The 25,532-nt window shown below is 36.3% G+C and overlaps 1 protein-coding gene across 2 annotated transcripts in view; it reads left to right on the top strand.

Moving 5' to 3' along the window:
* LOC127576950 (fibroblast growth factor receptor 2-like) overlaps positions 1–25,532 on the top strand; it is a 78,118-nt gene that overhangs the window by 25,548 nt on the left and 27,038 nt on the right. For both annotated transcript variants that reach the window (XM_052027776.1, XM_052027775.1), the window contains exons 4-6: positions 120–194; positions 7,932–8,101; positions 12,673–12,796. In XM_052027776.1, coding sequence (XP_051883736.1) covers positions 120–194; positions 7,932–8,101; positions 12,673–12,796 — 369 coding nt within the window. The remainder of the gene's footprint in view (positions 1–119; positions 195–7,931; positions 8,102–12,672; positions 12,797–25,532) is intronic.

Raw genomic sequence — 25,532 nt, 5'->3', positions numbered from 1 at the left:
CTAACAGTGTGGTAGGGGAAAGAGTAAGATGAAAGATATGCTTTGGAAGTTCTTTACAAATATCCATCTATTGAATTTCTGTAATTCTGGGGAGATTACAGATTCTGGTTTTCTTCCAGATGCCATTTCCTCAGGGGACGATGAAGAGGATAGTGATGGGTCAGAAGAGACAACCAATGATGGTAACAAGATAAGTAAGTACAGGCTGAGGAGATAGACTAGGTTGATGTAATGAAGTCAGCAAGAACATAAGGTCCTATTGGTATATCTAATTTCATATATATGAAATTGATGGCCTAAAAGCACCGATGATAAGGAGATAAAAATTCGCAAAGTAACATTTCTTTCAAATGCACATAATATTTTCATTGTGCAATCATCATTACACCTGTTCTGGGGATCTTTAATTTGAAGCATGGTATTAATTTTGTTTTTACTCCAAGGAGTAAAACAAACATAAACTTAATTATGTTGCAGATTATTCTGGAATGTGCCTACTCTGTCTAGTAATTGTGTACTTTTTGGAGTCCTGTTATTATGTCCAGTTTGTCAGCCATGCCCATGATAGGTTGACCTTGACAGAAAATGGACTTCTAGAAACCATTTAATGTGATACACCTCTGAAAAAGTGTCAAAAGAAAATAAAAGCAGGTTGAACACTATTTGTAGCATTCTCTCTTATGGCTAAAATTTGTAGATTTGAGACCCGCACCAGATCGCATTGTAATACAATACTGAAAACGCTACTTTATGAAAGTGTTGTTCAGTGGATGAGCTACAGTCTCATCTGTCTTATTAAAGTGGTTCAGGATCCAAAAACAGAAGTTTTCTTGTATCTGTAGAAACATTCCCCTTCCAACCAACATTACTGTCAACCAGTTCCATTCAAAAGCAGCTCATTCTCTTCCTGGCTGTTTATTACAGAATAAAATGTTGCATAGCCTATTTAAAGTAAAATGCCATTTACTGTAGGGAAGTTCCACATGCAAGTTCAATTTCTTCATGTTGTTGCACCCAACTCCCCTTACCTGTTGCTATGGATAGGCAGTTAACACACGTCAAACAGCTCAGCCTGGGGACAGGTCAAGGAATGTCAGTGCTAGGTCATAACGCTGACCTTGGTGCAAGTCTGGGAACGAATTGCCAGTTTGCCATCTTGGTTATGATGGAAATAGCCTTTGGAGATTAGGAACTGGCAAGAAATTCCAGGGATTTGTGTCCTTGGATGTTGCTGAGTATTTATACAGGACTGAGTAACTATAATACCTCATCCTTCATCTAGTAATGTTTCATCTCTGCTTGGTATAATAGTTTTGATGGAATTGTGGAAGTAGACAGTATTTTGTTTTCAGTTAAAATTGTTTATGATTGAGGTTTTATTGTGAACCATTTTGAAATGTTGGCCTGCATCAACTTTACCTGTAGCCAGCAGGTCTACAGAGAACCAGCAGCTATCTTATGCGCAGGTTACAGCTCATCTCTGACTTTCATTCATGTATGGCTAAATTCAGATCTTCAAAATGTGTTGGAGACAGGAAACTATAACCAAGCTCAGCATATACAGTATGTAATGTAGTAGAATGTGTCCTTAACAATTAAATTAGTTAAGCAGAAGGAAAGTGAAGTGTTTGATCAAACAGTGTACACTGAAAGGTCTGAATTCATAAAAAGCTGTTTCAAAATAAAATTGCAGCAATGTAAAAAAATATTAGTGTTGATTTATTATTGTTCAGTACATTTAAGAGCAAGAAACAAGAGCATGGGTTGAACATAGCACACTTTGAACTTGCTCTGCCATTTGGAAAGATGCTTGACTGATCAAGGCTGATCCTTGACCTCAACTCACTGATGCCCAAATCTCTTAATTCCCTTAGAGTCCAAAAATCTATCAGTACTAGTCTTGAATATACTCAGTGGCTGAGTATCCACAGTCCTGTGGGTAAAGAATTTCAAAGATTTACAGCTCTCCCCTCCAATCCTCCCTGAGTAAAGACATTTTTTTTTCCTGCAGAGCATTCCTAAATAGCCAATCTCTTATTCTGAGAATACTCCTTAGTTCTAGACTCCCCACCCAGGGGAAGGATCCTATCAACATCTAACTTGTCAACCCTTCTCACAATCTTGTATCTTTCAGTAAGATCATCCTTCATTCTTATAAACTCTTGTGAGCATAGACCAATCCTACTTAATCTGTCCTCATAGGGCAGAATGATAGAATGATAGCATGAACATACCACTGCTCTAACATAAAAATTACATCCTACCTATTTATAAAAGGAGCCTCATATTCTAACAGTTGTGTACTCAGCATTTTGGTGACAAATATTTCATTCTCTATTTTCTCCATTAACACGTTGTTATTCTTAAAAGGGAAGCAACATTTAATATCTGTGTACATTGTCAGCACCAGTGAGAAATTTAATTTATTTACTACTACTAATGTGAACTGGTAATTAATTAATTTTACATCTAAAATAAGATGCAAGATGAATCTGTCTTTAGAGCCTGTAGTGTAGCTCGCTGTCAAAAACACACATTAATAGTGCAGTAAGCTGTTACTTTGCTTGAATTGTTCTCCCTGTTTTGTAGAAATACATGAAATTCACATACATTTCTTAGTCCTGACTTATGGGAGTGATTTGCCATATATCTTGTAATTTTTTTGTACTATTATTTAATAACCAAAATTCCTTAAATTGTTGTTTACATTTTACATGAAACAATCAAATTATTTTGCACTGTCCACAATGTACACAGATATTAAATGTCCATGGGCATACAAAGAGAGGCTGGGTCCGTTTTCCTGGACTGGAGGAGATTAAGAGGGGACATGTTTGAAGTATATAAGATCATGATGGGTATAGATAGGGTAAACCACAGGAAACCTTTCCCCATATCAGAGCTAGATTAAACTAGAGGACATAGATTTAGAGGGGATCTGAGGGGGACCATGTGGAATGCACTGCCTGAGAGAGTGATGGAAGCAGAGTCGCTGATAGCGTTTAAGAAGTATCTTGATAAGCACTTGAATCTCCTAGGCAGAGAAGGCTACAGGCCAAGTGTTGGAAAATGGGAGTAATATAGATGTGTACCTATTGATTGGCATGAAGGTGGTGGGCCAAATCGCCTGTTTCCATGCCACATATTAAAAGTATGGCCTAAGTTAAATTAATGCTAATTGTTTTTTCCAAGAAGGAGAATTTAACCAATTGTATGTTCATGTCATTAAATATTGCAAACATTTTATATGGTAACAGGCATTGCCTTTTGAAGTGATTATACTATTGATATTTAGTGGCAGGGATCTTGAAATATAGTGGTAAAAAGATATTGTACTAATGTGGACAATGCTTATTATGGGTATCAACCATTAACTAATGGTTTTACCTTTACAGTGTTGTCACAAGGACCAATATGCTTTGTAACATGGCACTGTACAACCATAATTATTACATTAACCATTGGTCTTTAACACAAAGGAGCCATTGTCTCTGATTTAAATTAGTTCATGAGCTCTAGCTTGTAATTTAGAAGACATGCTATATAAAGAAGTAAATGACTATTCTTTAAGGAATAAAGATCTTTAAAGTTTCAGGAAACTTATATTTCCCACAGGAGAGATTTTGTGCTTGTTGAAATCGTGGAGGTGACAGCTAGTGGTAAACCCCGAAGAACTTATTGAGATTGAAGTAAAGGCAGATGGAGCATGCATTTTATAATTTAGGATGAATGCACCATGATTCCCTGGTCCTACTGCTTTAACTTAAATTATGGAATGGACATTGAAGGGTGGGTGAGTCTCTGTATCTTAATTCCAATCCTGAATTTGGTTTAAAATCAGAAATGCACACCTCTTAGTTACGTTTTCTTCTTGTTTTCAACAGCAAAATATGAATAACTTTGGACAACCTGAAAGTACGAGCAAAAGTGTACGGTTAAGATGAGAAACAGGAAAATGTTAAAAAAAAGCAATATTAAATGAAACAGTGAGAAATACGAGACAGGCATTTGTCACTAAATATTTTAACATGAATTGATATTACTAACCAAAGCTCAAATTTAAAATTGTACTTCAGGGACACTACAGGTAGCATCCCTGCTGTTTTTCAAAATAGACTTATTGTTTTACCCAAGAACAAATGAAACTTCCATTTAATATTTCATTTGAATGATGATACCTTTTGCCTGTGCAGCAATTCCCAAGTAATGCACTGGAGTGTTAACGTAAACTTTTATGCTCAAGTCTTTGAAGCAGCACTTGCACCCAGAATCTTCACACTTGGACAAGAGTAATACCAACTGAGCTTCAATTGACATTCACAGAATTTTGTATTCCCCCATTCTTATCAAATATAGCACTCTTGGAATTAAAATCAAATTAAGGTGATGACAAAAGATCTGTAATGTTAAATGGATCCTTCTACTGAACACTGCTTCTTGGCTATCTGTTGATGTAATTAGTACAGGCAGTTGCAAATGCAACCAAAGGGCACTTGTTGGTCAACACCTGGTGGATGCAAAGAATAGAAAAAGATTTGGTTAAGGTTTAAAATGAATTCATTTGAAAGACATGAGCCATAGTATGTTTAATGTTCAGAGATATCTTGCAGAGATTACGTCCTGAGGATCCAACACTACTTTTCGTCATTAAATTACTGCCAAGGACAATTAATACTTCATGTTACAATGTTTATGTGCCATGCTATTGTGTGTGAAGCCTCTTAATATTGCATGATAGCAGAAGATAGTTTATATGTTCGATGGTCAGGCTTCTTGCTGGTAGGCTATCACTTTGTATAGCTTGTAAAGAGTGATAAGCTTTAAAATATTGAAAGAAAATTAGAAACTTGGGCTCTAAGTGACTTGGTTCTTATAACATATTTACTCATTTGTAAAGGAATTTGCTTAAATTCATGAATTAACTTTTCTCTTGAAGAAAAATACTTAGACAAAACTGTTGTAAATTTTTCAATAAATTTATTTTCTGTTCTTAATTCTTTTAATGTAAACTATGAACAGATTTCCACTAAGATTTTTGGGTGAAAGGAATATCATTGGAGTGGTCCTATGAACATTCTGTACTGTGATATAACTTAAATTGTGTTCAACTTCAAAGATCTCAACTTGTGTAAATTCCAGGCATAGCTAGAGTGGCAATGAATGAACGCAAGGTGTTCTTTCATCCACCACAAGGATGGGGAGGAAATCCAAGACAGTCTCTGCATGGCAGTTTTTCACTGTTTATGTACTGAAATTGGAACATACTGCTGGGCTCCCACTTGTGCTCCTACTAAAGGCAAGAGTGGGGGAAAGTTCAAAAGAAAAAGAGGGGGATATCATGTTTGGATGTGTAGCAGGAATTAACTTAGAAGTGTTTTTGAAATGCATGTGTTGCTGAAATTAAATTATAAAACAAGCAATATTGTTTAGGGATGCCTGCACACAGATCTAGCAAAATATTACAAGAGGAAAGTGTAAAAAGAAAATGTGGAAGGAATGCCAAATAGTTTCAGATGAAATATTCACCAGTCAGCAATTAAAATTTAGATACACAAACAGGCTTTGTTCAATTTTATAACAGAAAAATGTTACTAAACATTCATTTACCCAAAGTTAATATGAACTAAGCATTTGAATGGTAAATCTATGTCTGCAAGGAAGCAAGAACACAAATTAATATTTAATATGTGTACAATGGTTGGATACAGCACAGTTTTGACAATGTGTACATTCAGTTGGTCAAGAGTGCACAGTGTAACCTGATTTCTAGTTAAGAAAACACCATGAGTCAAAATAGAAAAGTATTTATTGGTAAAGAATAACAATGCAGAAATTTTGTTGAGCTGTGGTGAAGCTGGGAAGAGAAATAAGTCATACACAATTCAAACAGTCAATTCTGTGTAAGTATAAGTTTCTCAAGTGTAGTCAATCAAGTCTTTGCCCTTGGAATATCCAGCTTACTAACATTACAGGAACCTGTATACGGTTGCCTTATTGGCATCTACTTAAACTGAATGACCTGAAATTATGTTAGTTTAAATTATTCGTCAGATTTTCTATGCTTCAAACAATTATAACGATATAAAGGAGAAGCTGCTATTTATATTTCCTCACGACAAATAACTGTAATTTCGATTTGCATTATTGCTGCGCATGTAAGCCTTTTGCTGAGTTTCCTCAGAGAAGAACAAAAGCCACGAAAAAAATTTAAATCAGAAAATGTCAAAATTTTGGGCCATTAATGATCTAGCCTGAATTCATTGCCAATGATGAAAATACTGTAAAATAGAAGCCTTCATTATTGTAATAGGAAGAGTATAGGAAGAGGTCCAAAAAGGAAATGGAAATAAGGTCAAGTTTAAGCCAATTATTTTTTTTAATTCCACATTAGTTTGATTTATTTCAGGAAGTTCAGGTTGCAGTTAGAAATGGAATTTCACGTAAATTAAAACAAATGTGCAAACAAACTAGATTTTCCATTTATTAGGATAAGGACATATTTGAAATCTCTTGATTCTGGCTAATAGAGTTTACAAATGAACAAAAATTGGGGAGGTTTTGTCTGGGGTTGGAGATGGCAAGTTCCACTGCCATTCTTGAATAAAATGTATTAATTGATTGTGCAATGTACGTTCTGTGACTAAAAGAATCACTAGAGCCCATAAAGTTACAGAGTGCAAAAAGTAAATGAAAAGTAAACTGTGACTTGAATTATTTTTACAGATATCTAGCTATGTGCAGTCTTCTAGTATTGGAGTTCATTCATTTGTGTGCTTAGAGGTGTTGAATTTGAAGCCAGTTTCCATGCCTGTATTTTGAATGCTTTCCTCTTTACTCTGGAGCTTGTGTAGTCTGGCACATCTCTAGAATCTCGCTCCAAACAGCTTGAAATATGCACATCAATGGAAAATAGTGTCTTCCAAAAGAAGTTCTGTACCATGAGGTTTACTGCTTCTAGTAAAACCTGAAGTATTTGTTTTAAATCGACCCTTTATTTCTACCAATGTGGAGGGAAAATCAAAACATGAAACAAGCAACAAGCCGTTGGTTCCCTTCTAAGAGAGGGGAAAATGGCCATAGTTTACATCCAGCTACTACATTTGTTCATTTGTTAATTTTCTTTGGCTCCACTGGATCATTTTTTATTGCAAAATACTAATTATAGTTGCAAGTTAGAATTGGGAACTCAGCTATTTTAGTTTTGTAACTTGATTTTCAGAGAAAATTTTAACATCCCAAGTCTGGTGAAGTCATAGCAAGCTGCTTCTGACACCTTTTGTGGGTTAAGGGGATGGGAAAACTGGGAGAACAGGCAACCAGGAAAACCTGGCAGAGATCATTTTCCTACCTGATTTAGTTTCCAAACAAGCCTTTAAATGGCTACTTAGCACTCCTGGCCAAACCAGTCAAACCATGCCCCCATCTGTAGATGTGCAAAGCATGTCATACATCGTAGAATCAGTTATTTCAGGTTTTCAGTAACCAATTAGTGGACCTGTTTTTATATCAAGGTATTTTTGTTCCTCCTGCCTCACGCAAGCTAGTGGCCTAGACTTGGTCTTTCTTTTCCAAGCTCTACTCTTAACCAGTAAAAGGTCAGGTGACTGAGGTGCAGCAGACACTATTTTGATATCTTCAACCATCTGCAGCTGAAGGTGGTTACAATTTCTTGTTTTGCACTTAGCCTTACAGTGTTTGCCAATATTGGACTCTTTATAGATCTGCTTGGTTTCCTTTTCTTCTCTCTCTCTCCCTCCCTCCCTCCCTCCCTCCCTCCATCCCTCTCTCCATCCCTCTCTCCCTCCATCCCCCCCCCTCTCTCTCTCTCTCTCTTCCCCCCCCCATCCCTACCTTAATTGAATGATGTTTTACTTGCTACAGGAAGATTTTTTGAGTAGTATTAAAGTGATATTGGTGTTTATTTGAATCAGGTCCCCCATACTGGACTCAGCCTAATAAGATGGAAAAGAGATTGCATGCTGTGCCAGCAGCCAACACCGTAAAGTTTCGCTGCCCAGCAGCAGGAAACCCAAAACCAACTATGCGATGGTTAAAAAATGGCCGTGAGTTCAAACCTGAATATCGAATGGGTTCATATAAGGTAAGATCCATTTCTCTTATTTATAGTACCAAAGACTTTATAAATATACAGTGATTACATTCAAAAATGAGCACTGGCTCTCAGTTTTCCTGAAGAACCTTCTGCATATCAGCCTCTAAAGTAGCTCAATATAAAATAAAATCTTGAAAATTAATTTACATTGTCACAAGCCATCTGGGAAACCAGTATGTTGCTGGAGGTTTGCGGTGTAGGTGACTTGGCTGGATTCAATGCAGTGGTTTATACTCTTGGCAGAAACAGTGGGACCAAGCAGGTTCACACTTGTGCACACAGCTTTTTGCCTTTTAATGTAGACAGTTTTGTTTGTGTCTTGCTCATGTACAACCGTGGCTTTCAGTTGTAAAGCGTCTTTAATGTGGAAAGAGTTGCTTTACCAAACATAACAAAAATTGGGTCTTTATTCAAAGGAGGTGGTTGTAGGAGGGGAAGCATAAGCTTAATCAAAGAGTTTGGTTTCAAGAAGGATAAGGGGGTGGAGTAGCTTGATGCAAGATCGGGGTGGTAGAGAATCTTGATGCAATGATGCAAGAAAGGATGCACAAGAAAAATGAAGTCAGTGCATTTCTTTTGCTGAACAGGTAATAAAGATCGGGAGGAAAGGGGCCATTGAGGAATTAGAACACCAAGATAAAATTGTTAAGACTGGGGGAGAGTGGGCTACCATAAAAATGCCGGGTGGATGTTTCAGATGAGTTAAAATTAACAGAAGATGGGGGAGCACTGGAGTAATTGGGAGCTGTTTCTCAGACAAAGCAGTCTGCAGCAAACAGAAATCAGAGATTTTTCCAGCTATCACAAATAAAAAGACCAGGGCTATGTCAGCCCATCCAGGCACTTAAGTAAATGATTGACACTGCTGCTTTCCCAACCTTGAGTCTGCCTTTTGCTTTTAACCCTCTCTGTTAGGGTACTAAAATCATCTGGAAAACTTCTACATCCACTCTGGAATGAAAGGTGGCCTCAGATTTGATTACTGCACCTCACACATACTACAGTTCCAGTACTGCAACGCCAGGGTGTAACTGGCCTCTACGTAATGTTTTGGCAAGGTGTTGAGCCAGTATCTGAATTCACTGGAACTGGAAGCTGCCAGAAGTAGATCAGCTGCCAGTAGTACCCCATTTCTGATTTCACATTGGCTTATTGGAACAAAATGTCAGATGGGGATTTAAAACAGGCAGCCCATTGCTACTTGTATTCTAATCCTGCAAAGTTGAAAATTGTCCCAAATATATAAAAACCTTCTGCTATGAACATCATGTGATACTTTGAAGTATTTCTCTTAGCAATAGCGCAGTAAACAATATGTACAATCTGAAGCTTTGTTCATCGGTCAGCCTTGCAATGGTGGTGTTTGTATAGCTATGATATTACAGTACATTTAGTGAAGTTTCCAGACACACTTTTTGCATGAAGTAGATGCCTTAGCATTAGAATTCATGATCTGTGTCACGTTTGTATGTGTGCCAGAACTGTTTATATTTCTGGACACTATACTGCATTTGATTTTCACATGTCGCCCATGTACTATAAACACCAGAAAATAAGGAACTTTGTTTACAAAAGCAGATGGAGGATTTTTGCATTTCTGTGCACTGAGTTTTAAACTGCTAGACTACAGGACCTAGCATCTGCCAAATGCTCGGTCTGCAAGATAGAGTCTCTCATTCAACAATGAGTGTCAAGTCAGTCATAAATCAAATAAAGGAGGGCACCAGGCGTCAAACCTACTATACGTGAGACAACCACAGATGATGTTTAGTCTGGTCTGTACAAGTTAAAATTGGTTCGTTTATTGGAAAAGAACAGTGATGTGAAGTTTTTCTTGTACAGACTGTGCATGAAGCATGTTTGGTTGCTGTAGTTCTGTGAATTTGTATCTAAATTGGAATTTGGTATCTAAAACTCACACATAATAAATTATTCAAGATGTAAAGGAACCTTTCATTTCTGGAGATATCGCAGTGTAGTTATGGCAGTTTGGTCCTTATCTCTCAACACTTTGAAAATTGTTTTCACATAATGAGAAGCTGACAGAATGGACCTCACACTATGAATGAGACATTGTGTGGAAAACACAAGTATAGCCTTTTATCTGCCTACTGATTTCTTAGCATAAAGTTTATCAATAAAATGTGAAATAGCAGAGAAAGCAGGTGCATTTGTTGATATTGCATCTGCTCTTGAACTTAGTCTGATTCTGGATTCAAAACAATTGCTTAATTTTAAATTCCTTGACAGACTGATACAATATCTGAAGTGGCTAAAAGTGCATACTCATGGTGTTGTATGTTATTAAATTTCCAAGCGACTTTCAAATTTCCAGTCTCAATATTGAGTTCAACAATGTCAAATTATGACCACTATTTTATTTCGGACTCCAGCTGTCAGTAATGATTCTAATGACACTGACGACACCAAGACCCAAATTTTGATTCTTTACTCGTTCGTTGTTCCCCTTCCCTCACTCTTTGGCTGCAAAAGGTATGCTTTATCTCTCATCAATTCTGACAAAAGCTCAGCAGCTCTTTTTATCTTACTCCCCATAATGCTGTATGCCCTGCTGGATATCTGAAGCATTTTAGTGTTTTGTTTCATGTTTCTGCAGTAGTATGCTTTACATAGCAGGCAGCATCTGTGGAGAAACAGAATCACATAGGTCAATGCCCTTCATTAGAACTGGAAAAGTGAGAAAACAAGCATGTCTTAAATTGTGGAGAGTGGCGGGGGGAGAGCAAATTTCTGTAATAGGGTGGAGGCCAGGGTTGCTAGGTAACAAAATTGCTTTCTCTCTGCAATTAAAACATGTTAGTTTTCTCATTTTTTTGGTTCTGACAAAGGATCATTGACTTAAAAAGTTAACTTTGTTTCTGTTTCCATGGATGCTGCCTGGCCGGCTAAGTTTTTGAGGCATTTTCTGCTTTGTAATGCACATGATGTATTGCGGAGGAGCTTTTGATGACTCTGGGCCTCTACTCAATGTTCAGAAGGTCAAGGGGGGATCTCAATGAAACCTCCTGAATACTGAAAGACCTGGATGGAGTGGATATAGAGAGGACGTTTCCATTTGTAAGAGAGTTTAGATTCTAAGGGCACAGCCTCAGGATAAAGAGACATCCCTTTAAAACTGAGATGAGGAGCAGTTTCTTCAGCCAGAGGCTGGTGAATCTGTGGAATTTGTTGCCACAGAAAGTGGTGGAGGCCAAGTCATTGGGTGTACTTAAGGCAGAGACTGATAGACTCTTGATTGCTTATGGGGAGAAGGCGGGAGGATGGGGTTGAAAAAAATCAGCTATCATTGAATGGTGGAGTAGACTCGATGGGCCGAATGGCTTAATTCTGCTCCTGTTTCTTATCCATTACTTTGGGATTTTCTATCCACAAGCACGATGGTCAGCTCTACAATAAGTCATTTTTTCCAAGCACAGGTGGGCTACTTTTAACAAGTCAGGAAACAGAAAGATCATTACCTGTCAAAAGTCAAGGACCTGAAATGATAATTCTGCTTCTGTCTGCTGTCTGATCTGCTGAGTTTTTGTAACTTCTTTGTTTTTAAATTTCTAATATCCATAGCATTTTGATTTTATAGCACAGATTATTGAATACATAATATAAAATGTGTAGGGTAGGCCAATTAGCCGTTTAACCCTTTTCCACAATGCACCTACATCACCAAGGTGATAAGAGACCTAACGTTATACTTGTCCTATATACCTTCAGTTTACAAAAATCTTCTCAAGGTTAAAATTAACAATTTTCTGAGCATCATTTGCCAATGGTAGAAGAATGTTACCATGGATGAAGCTTCCAGGGTGATTTGAACTTGTACTCCCATATCTTTTGGACAATCTTGTGGACTACTGGTCTAACAGCATGACTACTCTACCCAAGTAATGCAGTCTATCTTCTTGTTATTAGCTAAGCTAAATATCTGGCTTTCTATCCTAATGCATAAATCATTAATCAATGTTATGAATAGTTGAGGCACTACACAGATCCCTTCAGGATAGCATTCTGATGTTTCTCCCAATTAACCTTACTCTGTCTCCTGCCATTCAATACCTGGTTGAATTTCTGGCCTGGTGAAAAAGAATTGAATGACTGGATACATTATCTAATATCCTGGCTGCCTGTATAATGTTATTGATGTATATCTGTTAGTTTAAGGCAAAGGAAGGGAAGTAAGGTTAGGCTGATGATTGACTTCTAACCGCACTGAAATTATTATCCATTATTAAGCTACATTCTATAGGACCCTACAAAAGAACTAATAGGAAACCATAGCAGAGCAGCAGCAGTACATAATGGATACTCTGTTCTATCGCATTATCTTCTGTTATAGCCCATTGAGCCCAAAATGGAAATGTACTTTTCTGGTAATCACCATCCATTCAATTCCAAGAGACCAAGTTGAGGCAAAAGCTTATAGGGTTAAATCTTGACATTTAATTCATAACTACTTAATGTATGAATAAAAATGCAGGCATTTTGTTAAGTTTACTTCTGTATATTTAAGACTTGTCTCAAAAAACTTACTGCTTTTTCAACAGATTCGACCTCCACACTGGAGTCTTATTATGGAAAGTGCTGTTCCATCCGATAAGGGGAATTATACATGTGTGATAGAAAATCCCTATGGATCCATAAATCATACATATCATTTAGATGTAGTAGGTGAGTTGACATATAATCACCAGGCACCAAGATGATGTTTAATGTTAGAATCTGTGACATAGTAAAATTGTTTTGTCAATACAGCATATGAAGGAATTGTTCAGCATATGGTTCAAAGTTAGAACATGACCATGTTCTCCACTCATACTGGCTATACAGGATTCTAACAATATTTTTTGGTTGCAGCATAAATGGTCAGCAAACTTTTGATTCCTGTGCTTGCTAAAGAATTTTTGATTTTAATTTTGTATGTGCATTTTCTTTACAAGACACTAAAGAATTAACCAACCAATAATCGCTGTTGGATCATGTAACACATGTTTTACTTTAAACAAAGAAAACAGCAGAGCTTAGGTTTTTCAAAATCATTCAGTTCGTTGCCATGTTTTCAGCTGTGTTTTTCCATGTTGTATATGGTCCATTTAGAAGGGAACAGAAATATATCACTCAACAGAAAAGGTTGTGAAGTTCATAGGCAGTTACCTTCTGCTGGAAAATTGCAGTTTGAAAAAGATTACCACAAGCAGAGATTTATAGTGGTTTTGCACAAAGCAACTAAACAATAACCTTTTTCTTATCCAAAGCATTATTCATAGCTTCAACAATCACTGTGAGGAGACATCTTTGTGAGGTATATAAACAACTACTGCTCTGCCAAATGATGACATCATAGCATGCATTCATCCATGGTAGAGAAACCATAAATAGAATACTTCTGAGCTGAAATGTCTTAATTTTCAATCACAATGTTTGACACAGATTGCCTTTGGCCATCTTATTCTGGGGTACAGTAATATGAACCCTGCACAAATCCCTCATCAGAATTTCATGTAAAAGGCATGAAATTTGATTCCTTCTGCAATGCACAATTTTTGTACGTATTTTAATTATTTTATATATTGCACTTTTATGTGAATGCATAAAAGTTGTTATGGAATAAGATTTTTTTCCTGAAAAGATGCACTCTGTGGTAAAGACTGCAGCCAGAGTGCAGAAATAAATAAAGCATTTTGTGGAATATTGTTTCATAACTTGGTTTTTAGTATTTTCGATTAGGTGACATTTTATCCTAGAACCATCTCAACCAGCTATATTGTATAAAGTTCACATTTATCTTCTAACTACTTTTTTTGCTTTGTGCTTATTCATTAAAATAATGAATGTAACTGAAAACTCAAATGTTAGGGTATCTTCAGTCTAGGAACTTTCTTCAGAAGATTGCAAAACTACAAGCTCTTCAACCTATTTCTAGCGATGAATAACTTTGACTTGCAAAACAGCCTGAGATTTACAATGTGGAAGTTTTGTGAATTAACGTTGTAGTCTAAGAAACTGCTAATACAGTATTCTGGAAATATTAATTGAATCACTACAATTTTGCATCTGTTTGATTGACAGCAGAACATTTGCCAGTTGAAGTTGCTATAAGACACAATATTGGCATTCTGAATAAGTGCACACCAATCCTTCATTTGTGAATCAAGACAATCCATATGCAATAGCATAAATGGCATTCAAGTGAACTTATTCATTTGTTTTCTGCCTTTTTTTAACATGTGCTTTCTTGGATCCTTAGAAATGTGCTAGTTGTGATGAATTTATGATTAGAAGTTAAATTAACAGTTGATTGATCTACAAGATGGGTAATTTAATTTGTGGTATACCATCAAATTTCAAAGTTGAGGAATAAGCCTGTCAAGTAGTTGAAAGGGATAGATTGCCTTAGTTCCCACCAGGTTGCAAGTTAACCATCACTCCCAAAGATTAGTTTGCTCAGGTAAATTATGGTAGTTTTTAATCCCAAATGCTTGTAGAATGCCAATCCAGAGGAGGGCCATCAACATGAAAGTGGTGGTGCTGGAGGAGGATGCCAGGATGGTGGGGGTGGTGGTTAACTCAGTGAATTGCAAAATGGTGTCCCTGATAGCTAGGAAGAGGTCAACAGATTGAAAGCACACCGAAATCCCAGCTGTTTTTAGTGAAAGACCTGTATGACTATTGAATAGCACAGTTGGAAAGCAAATCCAGGGAGTCTTAAAAGTAGGCAATATTAGAGAAACACATTGAGATTCTAATAGTTCTTGTCCTGGGTCAAAGAACTTCAATCTCATTTCTCTCCCTCCCCTGAAGTCATTTTGGCTGCCATGTCGTTTTTGATTTAATATTCACTTTTAGTATGATTAAAATTCCAAATTTTAAGTTGTCTTTGGCAGAAAATCAAGTGCTGATCAAATCTTGATTAGGTGACATAATATTTAATGAACAGTGGTTTTTCAAACATACATCACTTTTGAACTGAGGCAATATTCAATGTTTTTTACTAATGTCTGGTTTTAAAAAAAACTTCAACCAACCAGATTGGTTGTCTTCATAGTGATTTTAATTTGATTCTTTTAAACATAACTTTTTTTTTAAATGGCACAGTGCCAAGAGTTCTTTAAAATCATTTGATACAGATTGTCAGCCAAGATGTCAATTATAGATTGAAAACTAGATTCTTAATACCAAAGACTTACCCAAATGCTCCTAGTGAGGATAGCTATTAATAAATTTTCAGTTTTGATTCGTATTTCATAATTTAGTCTCTTGCTTAGAGAGTGATGCAATATTGAACTGTAACAGTAATTTTTTTCAGAACTACTTTTCAAGTTGCATTGAAGGGTGGCTGAGCTAATTGTTTGCATTTGTTTAATGTGCAGCAACATTTGAATACATATACTAGTGCACCATTTAAGAATTTCCAGAACACCCTCTTGTTTATATTCTGTATCAAATAACCGTGGCATGAACTGGTATAATCTCTTCAATTAGAGTACACAATTTCATAGGTCATTGGAGGCTTGGGTTTAAACATCTGCTTTAGTTCACTACCAAAATAACTACTGGACCTTTTGTACCAGTAACACTTTTTAAAACAGAGGAAAACATAAACATCAAGAATGTTAATATAATATTCAGCCGTCAAAATCCATCTCCATAACTCTTTAACACTTCCATTGCAACATGCATTCATAATTTGAAGATCCATAGGTTAACCATCAAGTTTTTGAAGATTATTCCAAAATTTTAGCCCTAGTAAATAAATATGTTCCAAAATGTCTACTTTAAAAAATTCTTATTCGATTTAATGTCTTTGGTCCTAGTTCCCCATCTTGATTTGTTGTAACTTTGAATTTGATATTTTATAAACCTTAAGGTGCTCCACTGGGTATATTCTGTCTGACAACAAATTTCTGTTTCTCTAATATTTCCTCATAATGTAATCCACCCCATACTTCAGATTGATCTCATCTCTTCCCCAACTTTCCTCCCCCCATCCATTCTTTGCACAGGTGTTCTTGATGGGGTTTGGGTACTGTGATTTTGAGATTTTAAAGCTTCACTGTGACTGCTTGGGCTTATGTCTAGCTGTGAATCTGCTTGCTTTCATAATTGCATGGCTACATTTTCCATATTTTGTCAATTTTTGTGAAGTGTTCTCAATTTATTGTTGTCAAACAACATTTTCATTGAATAGATCTTTTCAAAAATGTGAAGAAGACTGAAATAATGAACATACTGGTGAGATATGTAACTATTCTGTTTTGATAGAGAATAAGTGCTGGTCTTCTGTGTCAACCAAGTAATTACCTATTAAATGCTCCAAATATAAACTATTTTGTTAACCAGTTGGATGAGATTCCAAAGTAGCGTGCATTGTTTGGCGAAAATGATGACTGCATAATTAAAATAATTATCCTAATACCTTAGATTGGGAAAAAAAGTTCTCAGTTGGCCTCAAGCATTAAAGCATTGCAAAAACACCAGAGATTGTATTTCCATCCTCATTTGCCACAATATGATGAGTCATTTGAAGCCACTAAAGTAGGAAGCCTAAGGACTGTCTCACTTTCACATTTTCAGCTCAGTTTCACCTCTGGAGGAAGTGGATAATTTAGCACGTGATGAACAGAAAATTTAACCATGAGTAGTTAATAGGATGGTAGATTGAGAAATTTTGATAAGAGGGAACAATAATTTATTGTTTTTAGCCACTGGTGCATGAACAGACAATACACTCACTTTGAGAGGCCAGTATCTTTATGTTTCAAAAAATCTATTTGCAGTTTAATGCTTAATCCTGTAAAGCTTCCATTCAGCAGGTAATAATGTTCTTTCTAATTAAAAATAGTTAAAGATTTTTAATTTTTCATTAAAATGCCAAATTGTCACATATGTTGGATGCTTTAAAGCTAATTATCTACCATAACATGTAGTAGACTTTACATTTGCAAGGGCCTTTTTAATTAGAGGTAGATGTATATGTGCAATCAAGGCAATACATAAAATAATATTTTACTTTTGCACTGAGTTTACTCTTCTAGAATGGGCGGTTCATCTTTTTTCTCAACGACTGCTCATCTGAGTCCAGTATTGATAGGAGTTGTTCCAACATTGCTATAACTTTGTCATAAGTACACTTAAAACTTAGCCCTTGTGGACTAAGAAGACACTCTCTTAGGCAAATGTACAAACCTGTGCTTGTACTTTACTAGTGTCTGAGAATTTCTAAATGGCCCACTGCTGAGTGGCCCCAACATGCAATTTTGACAGGCCAATATATAGCTGTTGACTAAATCCTGACAGTAATGAGTCTGACTTTGACATATTTACCTCAGAGCATGAGGCCTAAAACAAGAAGAGACTAGGACCAAAGCACAAAGGAATTTACACTACAACTTGCTCTCAGGCAGTTTGTTGTTAGGTGAATAAAGAGTCTTTATTAAATCCACTGACAACTGAAGGTATGTGATTTACACCTGGCACTGGCTGTGGTTGCATAGCTATAAGCAATAATTATGCAAATTACCTTGCAGAGAACGCAGTTATTTTAATGTTATTTGACAAGCACCTAGCTCAAATTTTCAGATAGTAATTTGAAAATGGAAGCAGGGAAGTGACACATTTTAATGAAAATTTACCTTATTATTTCTAGTCTCAGTGGTTTACAGTATAGGCTGTAAATGTGCACTCGTCATTCCTTTATATCTGTGTTAAAGCCTCAGTTATCATACTGTGATGGTGAACTTCATTTCTACACTGTCTTTTTGAATCTACTCTGAAGTTACAAAGATTATTTGCTTTCAGCTTGGTTTAATTTCCTGGAATGTTTTTGCTGTATGAGCACTTTTCCATGAAAAGTAGAAATATACATTACTACAAAGCTGATCCAGATTACAAATTTTACAAAAGTGAAGACTTTTATATTTAATCATTCAAAGCGACCAATTAAAATCAGTCACATGGCAAAGATTGAGTTGTTCACAGTAAAATTCCTGATATAGTTTTACCACGGGGTGATTTAAAAATATCTTTGTTTTTGCAGTTTTATTTACATATTTTAGAAGAAAAGAGAAAGGTCCTGCGCCAGTTTGATCTGTAGCCTGTCTGCCAACCACACACTCTTAACTTTCAGAGATTATTGAACAAGGACAGAAAAATGGCTCCATTTCAGCATACCACTTAGCCTCAATTGCTGGGAAAATGAACTAAACTAAGTTGTGCACATCCTGCCCTCATTTTTTATGAAATTTATTAACAAAAGAAATATGCCCCAGAGGAGTTAAGATGTCACAATTTAGAAAGTTACATTACAAACGTAAAATAATTTATTACATGTTGTTTAACTAGTTACAGTTGTGAAGACTGAAACTGCTTGAGAATAGTGGTTAAGATGTAGAATAGTAGTTTTATTTATGACTAAAATGACCATGAATATTAGTCATGTTCAGGTTAGTGTGACCACAGACGTTCCAGACCCTCTAATGATGTCTGAATGTAATATTAGTCAGGTCAGTTTGACCTTAATGGTGTCTCAAAATGATCTTCTAGCTGACTTGAATCTCTAAAATCTGGTATCCATCATTTTGTTTTTATTGAAGCCCTCTTTATACTTCCTGCCTTAGTATTGGGATTGGGCCATTAACTTCTCCTTGCCTGCCACCTGCTCAAAGATCAGCCATTAGAAAATACACTTCCTTCATATCAGGCCTTTGCTGGCAAGCTCTAAGACAGGGAACACCAACCATTGCAAGAATGTATACTCCTAACTCTATCACTCATTATTCTCAGATTTCAGGTTAAAGTGATAAATCATCTCCTCCCTGACCACCCTATATTTAAACAAACAAAACTTAGGAGTGTAAATTCACCTTAGATGCTAGAACAAAATGGGTGATGGGAAAAGCAGGCTGCCAATTTCCAATGAAAAGGAAAAATGCAGCAAAAAGAGCAATTGATTTGCTGCTGCACATTTTGCATCACTTCCTAAGGCAAATTTATGCCTTGCGTTCCTTCATTAATATTAGTAATGGGATAAGTTAAATAATTCACTGAATTCAGCTAAATATTCACAGATTTTTTAAAAATTCTGATGTGAGGCATGAGCTGAATAATAGCCGATTCAGCATGTGAAAGTTAACATAAAAATCGAGTTCTATTTCTAGTTCATGGGATTCCTGAGTCCTGTACGGCACTCTTTGTTTGAAGGTCCTACAGTATGCTCCAAATAAAATGCATGAATTAATGTCAGTGCAAATGAAAAATAAATACTGATATTTGTTCTTGGAGTGGTACGTAAAGGAGACTGTTGGTGTAGTTTTGACCTGATTTGGTACAGTCAGTTTGGCTGCTCATTTTACATCATTATCTCCCCCCCTCCCCCCCATTGCTCCTTTTACTTTCTATTGACTCCCCTGAAAGTATGAATACTGTATTCCAAGCTTGTAGGTATATCAAGAGAATCAGTAGAAATTCCCCATTGCAGCAGCTTTTTGTATCCCTTTAGCAGCTAATTTTTAAGCAGAATCAAGAGAGATATCTGGGAGTAGTGCCATGGTGAAATCTTGGTACAGATTGCACAGAAACCTTAAAAATGAAAAGTAAGTAGAAAATATTAGGTTGTAAAATTGACAAATAATTTACATCCAAGTTGTTAGAATGAAAAACAAAGCAATACCTTACAGTGTTTTAAAGGTGTCAGTATTTTGACTTCAGGCATTTCCTTTTGTTAACATGTAGCTTTAAAGTAGTTGAACAATTTAATTTTTAAAAGTACCTAGATTTTGAGGCTCTTCTGATTTTTATTCTTTTTGCTCCATATTTCTAGAATATTACAAATGAAGTTTTAGATAAAGCTTCGGCCTACTTGACATTTTATTTCTTGTGATTGAATTACTACTTTTCATTTTTGTCTAAAAGCGCCTAAACCTGTTGCTTAAATATGTGCCTTGTCCAGGATAAGGTAACTAAAAAGACCTTAAAATAACAGATTCTTATGACACGTTGTTCAGTAAAATTAATCGCCTTTTTGTGTGCAAAGTGATGGAATATTTGATAGCCTAATTTTTTTCACCACTTACATTCAAGTGATACCAAAGTATTTGGAGTTTTTAGTTGTTGTAAATGTAGTGTTGTTCATAGAATTGTACACCTTGGAAAGACTATTTGCCCTGCAAGTTTAGGCTGGTCTACAAAGTATAATCCAGTTAGTTACAATTCCCAGCTATTTCCCTACAGTGATGCAAGCTTTTCTCCTTTCAGTATTTATCCAGTTTCTTTTACACGCTACAGCTTATCAGGCAATGCATCCCAAATCTTAGCAACTTGTTGCAGTGAAAAAAGCAGGAGACGGCCATCAGCACCTTGTGCCTGCTTCACCATTCAGTGGCTGATCTTTTACTCCATTGCCACTTACCTACAATAATCTCCTATCCCTTGATTCCTTTAATATACAAAAATCTATTTCTCTCTGTCTTGAATCTACTTGGAGACTAAGCATTCCTGGCTCTCTTGGGTAGAGAATCCAAAGATTAACTATCCTTTGACATTCCCATTCATTTTACGTCTGTGTCCTCTTGTCATCCCTTCACATACTGGAATCAACTTCTTTTTATTTACTCTATTTAAACCATTTATAATTTCACAATTAGATCTTCTCTTGGCCTTGTCTACTCTAAAAAGAACATTTCTGGCTGGAACCAAACTAATATTTTGTATATCTATAGCTGTTTTTCTTTTTGTAATTTATACTCTAATTTATAAAGCCAAGGACCCCATATACTTTATTAATTGTTTCATTGACATTCAAATTCTTGTGCCCAGAGCATGCAAAGAGCTTCATGACAAATTTGCATGATTTTTAAATAACATATTACTTAGGTTGACATTTAGTACATTCTATAAATTGAATAGTGAATTTGACATGCAATTCATGATGAAAAAAATTGAACTTTCCAGGGCTTGCATTCAAAATGTAAAATTATGGATTCCTACTGATGCCAAGTGGCTGTGAATTGCCTACATGAGATTATCAACTTACATTATGAATGTTGAATTGTTCCAGTAAAAAAGGTTCCGACTCCCTGTGTTTTTGGGAGTCAGGGGTATGGTGTGTCAAGTTTTGAATTACATTTGGAGAAGATGAGCAAAAATGACATGATGCTGGCAGGAGTTTTAATATTTGGCTGTGGCTCCATGAGCTTAATTAGTGGCAGACCCAGTGCCAGCCAGCTGCCTCATTTATTCTTTGCCCCTCCCCCCCCAGTCACTCTCAACTTCACCTCATCACATCATTGAACAAACACAATGGAATTAGTTTAGTTTACCCTCAGGTTTTTTTTCTGAGGACTGATGGCCTTGGTCAGCAGCAGGCATGCTTAATTGTAGAAAGTGGAATGAAGAATGCTCTATCTCTATATCTTGTATCCTTGGAAAAACAACCTATTGTTTCAAAAATGAAATACTTTCCCAGAGATATTTATCCCCTTTGGAGCTCTGGCACCGGGAGTTACTGTAGGTTGTTCAATTTTTAATCTGTAAAAAAATTTCCTTTTACAATTCAAATTATCATTTTTTTTTGCATTGGCCTTTTGAACTCTATGTAAAATGTCCTAATGAATAACTAATATGATGCACTGGTTTCAAAATTAAGAGAATTTATTTGAATTGTGATAATGACAGTACATGAGTATAAGGAATAGAAGCAGGAATAGGTTATTCAACCCCTTGTGCTTGTTCCACCATTCATAAGATCACTGCTGATCTTTTACCTCAGCATCACCAGCCCTGTATCTCTTGATTTCCTTAATATTAAAAAAGTTGCCGTGAGCTTTCTCATCGACTAAGCCTCCAGAATTCTCTTGGGTAGAAAATTCCAAAGGTTTGCCACACTGTGGGTGAAGAAATTTCCTCTCATCTCTGTCCTGAATAACCGACCCCTATTTTGAGCCTGTGACCCTGGTAGGAATTTTGCATGTTTCAGTAAGCTTTCTTTTCAATAAGATCACTTATTATTCTATTAAACTATAGTGGGTATGGATCTAGTCTGCTTAAACTCTCTTCATCCCTGTCCCAGGAACCACTCTCATAAACCACGTTGTACTTCTTCTGCGCCCGATATTCCAGATGCGGCCCTTTATATTGCGATGAGATGTCTATACTCTTGTACTTGGATGTTCTTGCAACAAGGGCCAACATTCCATTTGTCTTACTAATGCCTGCATTTACCTGCAGATTAATCTTCAGAGATTTGTGTACAAGGACACCCAGTCCCTCTGATTGCCAGTTTTTCTCTCTCTCTCTCTCACCATTTAAAGAACATTTTGTCTTTTTATATTTTTCCTACCAAAGTGGATGACCTCACATTTTATCACATTATATTGCATCTGCCATATCCTTACCCATTCACTTCGCTTTCTATATCCCCTTGAAGCCTATATTTATTCTCCTCACAATCCATGCTGGCACCTTGCTTTGTATCATTAGCAAGCTTGGATATAATTGGTCTCCTCATCTAAATCACTGATATCAGTTGTGAACAGCTGGGGCCCAATCCTTTCTGCATCCCACTGGTCCCAGTCCCCAACCCAAAAATGACCAGTTTATTCCTACTCTGTTCTGTCTGTTAACCAGTCCTCAATCAAAGCAAGTATATTACCCTCAATCCTGTGTACTCTAACTTTATAAAATAATCTTCCGGATTACATATGATTGTTCTGCTACTTCCACTGCTTCCTGCTTTCTGTAAGTACATCTCTAAGAAGTTTGTCAAACATGACAAAGCAGCTCCAGTTGCTAAAACTGTCATTGAAAATTTTTAACCATTCACAAAATCTGAGCATTGCTGGCAAAACCAATATTCTCAATTGCCTTTGCATTCTCAATTGCCTTTGAGAAGGGAGTGAATCTTTAGAATTCTCTTCCCAAGACATATGGAGCCTGAGTTGCTGGGTATATTCAGGACAGAGATTGATAGATTTTATTCAAAGGTGGAGTAGGCACAAGGGGCTGATTGGCCCAACACTGCTTCTGGTTCTTGTGTCAGGTGCTAAATAGTCCTGAGTGAAGATTGGGGAAGAATTATTGTTTACTAAGTGCTGTTTGGTAGCACTGCCAGCAGTGGAATGTGCTTGAGCATAAAATTAAAATCTGACCCAATTATGTCCAATCCAATTCAGACTCAAGCCCAAGGACTTGTTGATGCCTGACCCAATTCTGCCACATGTGGTCATGTTTATAGAGTTCATAAAGTTCATAGAGTTATACAGCACGGAAACAGGCCTTTCGGCACAACTGGTCCATGCCGACCAAGATGTCCCATCCAGGCTAGTTCCATTTGCCAGCATTTGGCCCATTACCTTCTAAACTTTTCCAATCCATGTACCTATACATGTTCTGTCAGTCTTGGGTCAGGTAGGCAGGCTCTAGTCAAAGGCTAGATAGGATGATAATCACCCAGACCTTTAAAAGGTGTCACTTGCTGCAGGCCACACACTCTGTTTCACATATGTCTGTAAGGATTCATCCGCTTAGTGAGTGGTGATGCTACTGACTCATTCTTAGCAATGGCCAAAGTAGTTTCTTTGCCACTGCTACCTTCAGCATCAGTTCAAAGTGATCTTCAACAAGTGAGGAAAGGCTGTAATAGTAATCAGTATGCTTCCTTGTTCATTTTTGACCTGATGCCATGAGACCTCATAGAATCCAGAGTGAAATGTTGATGAATTTCAGAGTCTGTTGGACTTGTCCTTCATTGGTGATGGAGGTGTCTGGGATGTTGGCTGGAGTGTCTGTAATTTTTCTTAGATTGTTGCTTTGTTAGTCTGTGGGATAGTTCTTCCATTTTTTGCACGTCTCCAGATGTTACTGAGAAGGGCTTTTCTGGGTTGGCTGCGCTGATTATCATATTAGAATCTGATGCCAAAGATGTTGCCAGGTGGTGGGCCTAATTCTATTAAGATTTTGCAAAGCATTTGTTTGGCTGGGTGGGGTTTAATGTCATTTCAGAAGTAAATCTTAAGTCAACCACATTAAAATATGATGGCATTGCTTATCTCTTGTTGATAATTAATATATTTGATGCAGCATTTAAATATTCAATAGAAATGAAAACTAATGACTGTCAATCTGCCCTCACCAGAATCTTCTTTTTATTTGGAAATTCATGTTTGATTTCAGTCAAGGCAGTGAGATGTCCAATATAATAGTGTAATTCATAACTACCCAATCACAATGCTCTACTTAAAGATTTTTTTGGTTAAATTTGAAGAAAAGCCTGTATTCTTATTTCCCTAAAGTCTTCAGATAGTTTCTCTGCAGAAGTTGTTATCTGTTTGTCAATGTTAGCTTATGTTTTTATGGCCACTGGACCCTTTTCTGGAACCAAAGTCTCTTTCATACCACTCAAATAATCATCCTTAGTTTATTAACATTTGACAAGAAACAGAATATTTTAAATTTGTAAATTCATATAATTTTATGCAACGTGTGTGAAGGGCTTAACACAGTTTTAAATTTGTAAGAAGAGGTTTGAATTGAAATTAGTTGTAAACTTGTATTTTCCTCAGAAAACTGTGAAAACAAAAATGTTTTAAAGCATTAATATAATGGCAACAGGAAGATGCTTGAAATATTTAGTTTAGAGTAAAAATCCTTGACTTCAGGTTCAATATCTAACATTTGAATGTGAGAATGAGAACATTTGACTGATTGTACCATACTTTAAATGAGCTAATTGTGGCCCTATAACAGGGCAAGGTTGCTCCATGAATTAATTCCCTGTAGATGCCAGCATCTAGCCAAATATGTTTGACTATATCAAAGGTCTTATTGTTAACCAGAGGCACCATTTCTTTGCAATACACTCAAAATGTTTGCTTGTGAAAGAATCTGTTGGCAAATTCAAAACACTCATTTAGAAATGCTGGCAAGCTAATAAAAGTAATATATATGGTGGTATTGGTTCTCATATGTATTTCTAAGCAGGCATCTTTAAAACTACTCTGTTAGTGCCTCCAGTGTTTTCTTTGGGGGTCTGTAGCTGTTCTGTAGTCTCCTTCCAACGTTTAAAGACATTTCAGAGCTTTTTAAACTAGATACTTTTTACAAGTCTCATAGCTATTAAAGCAGGATGTTGCTTCATACGTAATGGAAAAACAACAGAAGAACAGCCTTATGAAAAGCCATGTACTTAAGAACTACCTATATTTAAAATTCTATTTCCATGAGGCAGGACATAATTTTATACTGTGTTCCAAGTAGCCGCTGAAGCAGCAGTTCATAACATTGGTAGCTTTTTATATTCCTTTATACCATAAAGTTGGCTGATGTAATTTTCTTTTGCTTTTGTAGGTATTTTAAATTATTTGACATTTTTTAGTTTTAATAAATGCATGACACTATACATCCTTGTCAATTT

The sequence above is a fragment of the Pristis pectinata genome, chromosome 12 (assembly GCF_009764475.1).
Source record: "Pristis pectinata isolate sPriPec2 chromosome 12, sPriPec2.1.pri, whole genome shotgun sequence".
Lineage (NCBI taxonomy): Eukaryota > Metazoa > Chordata > Chondrichthyes > Rhinopristiformes > Pristidae > Pristis > Pristis pectinata.
The sequence above is the reverse complement of the archived record's forward strand: the minus strand, read 5'-3'. Positions and strand labels throughout refer to the sequence as shown.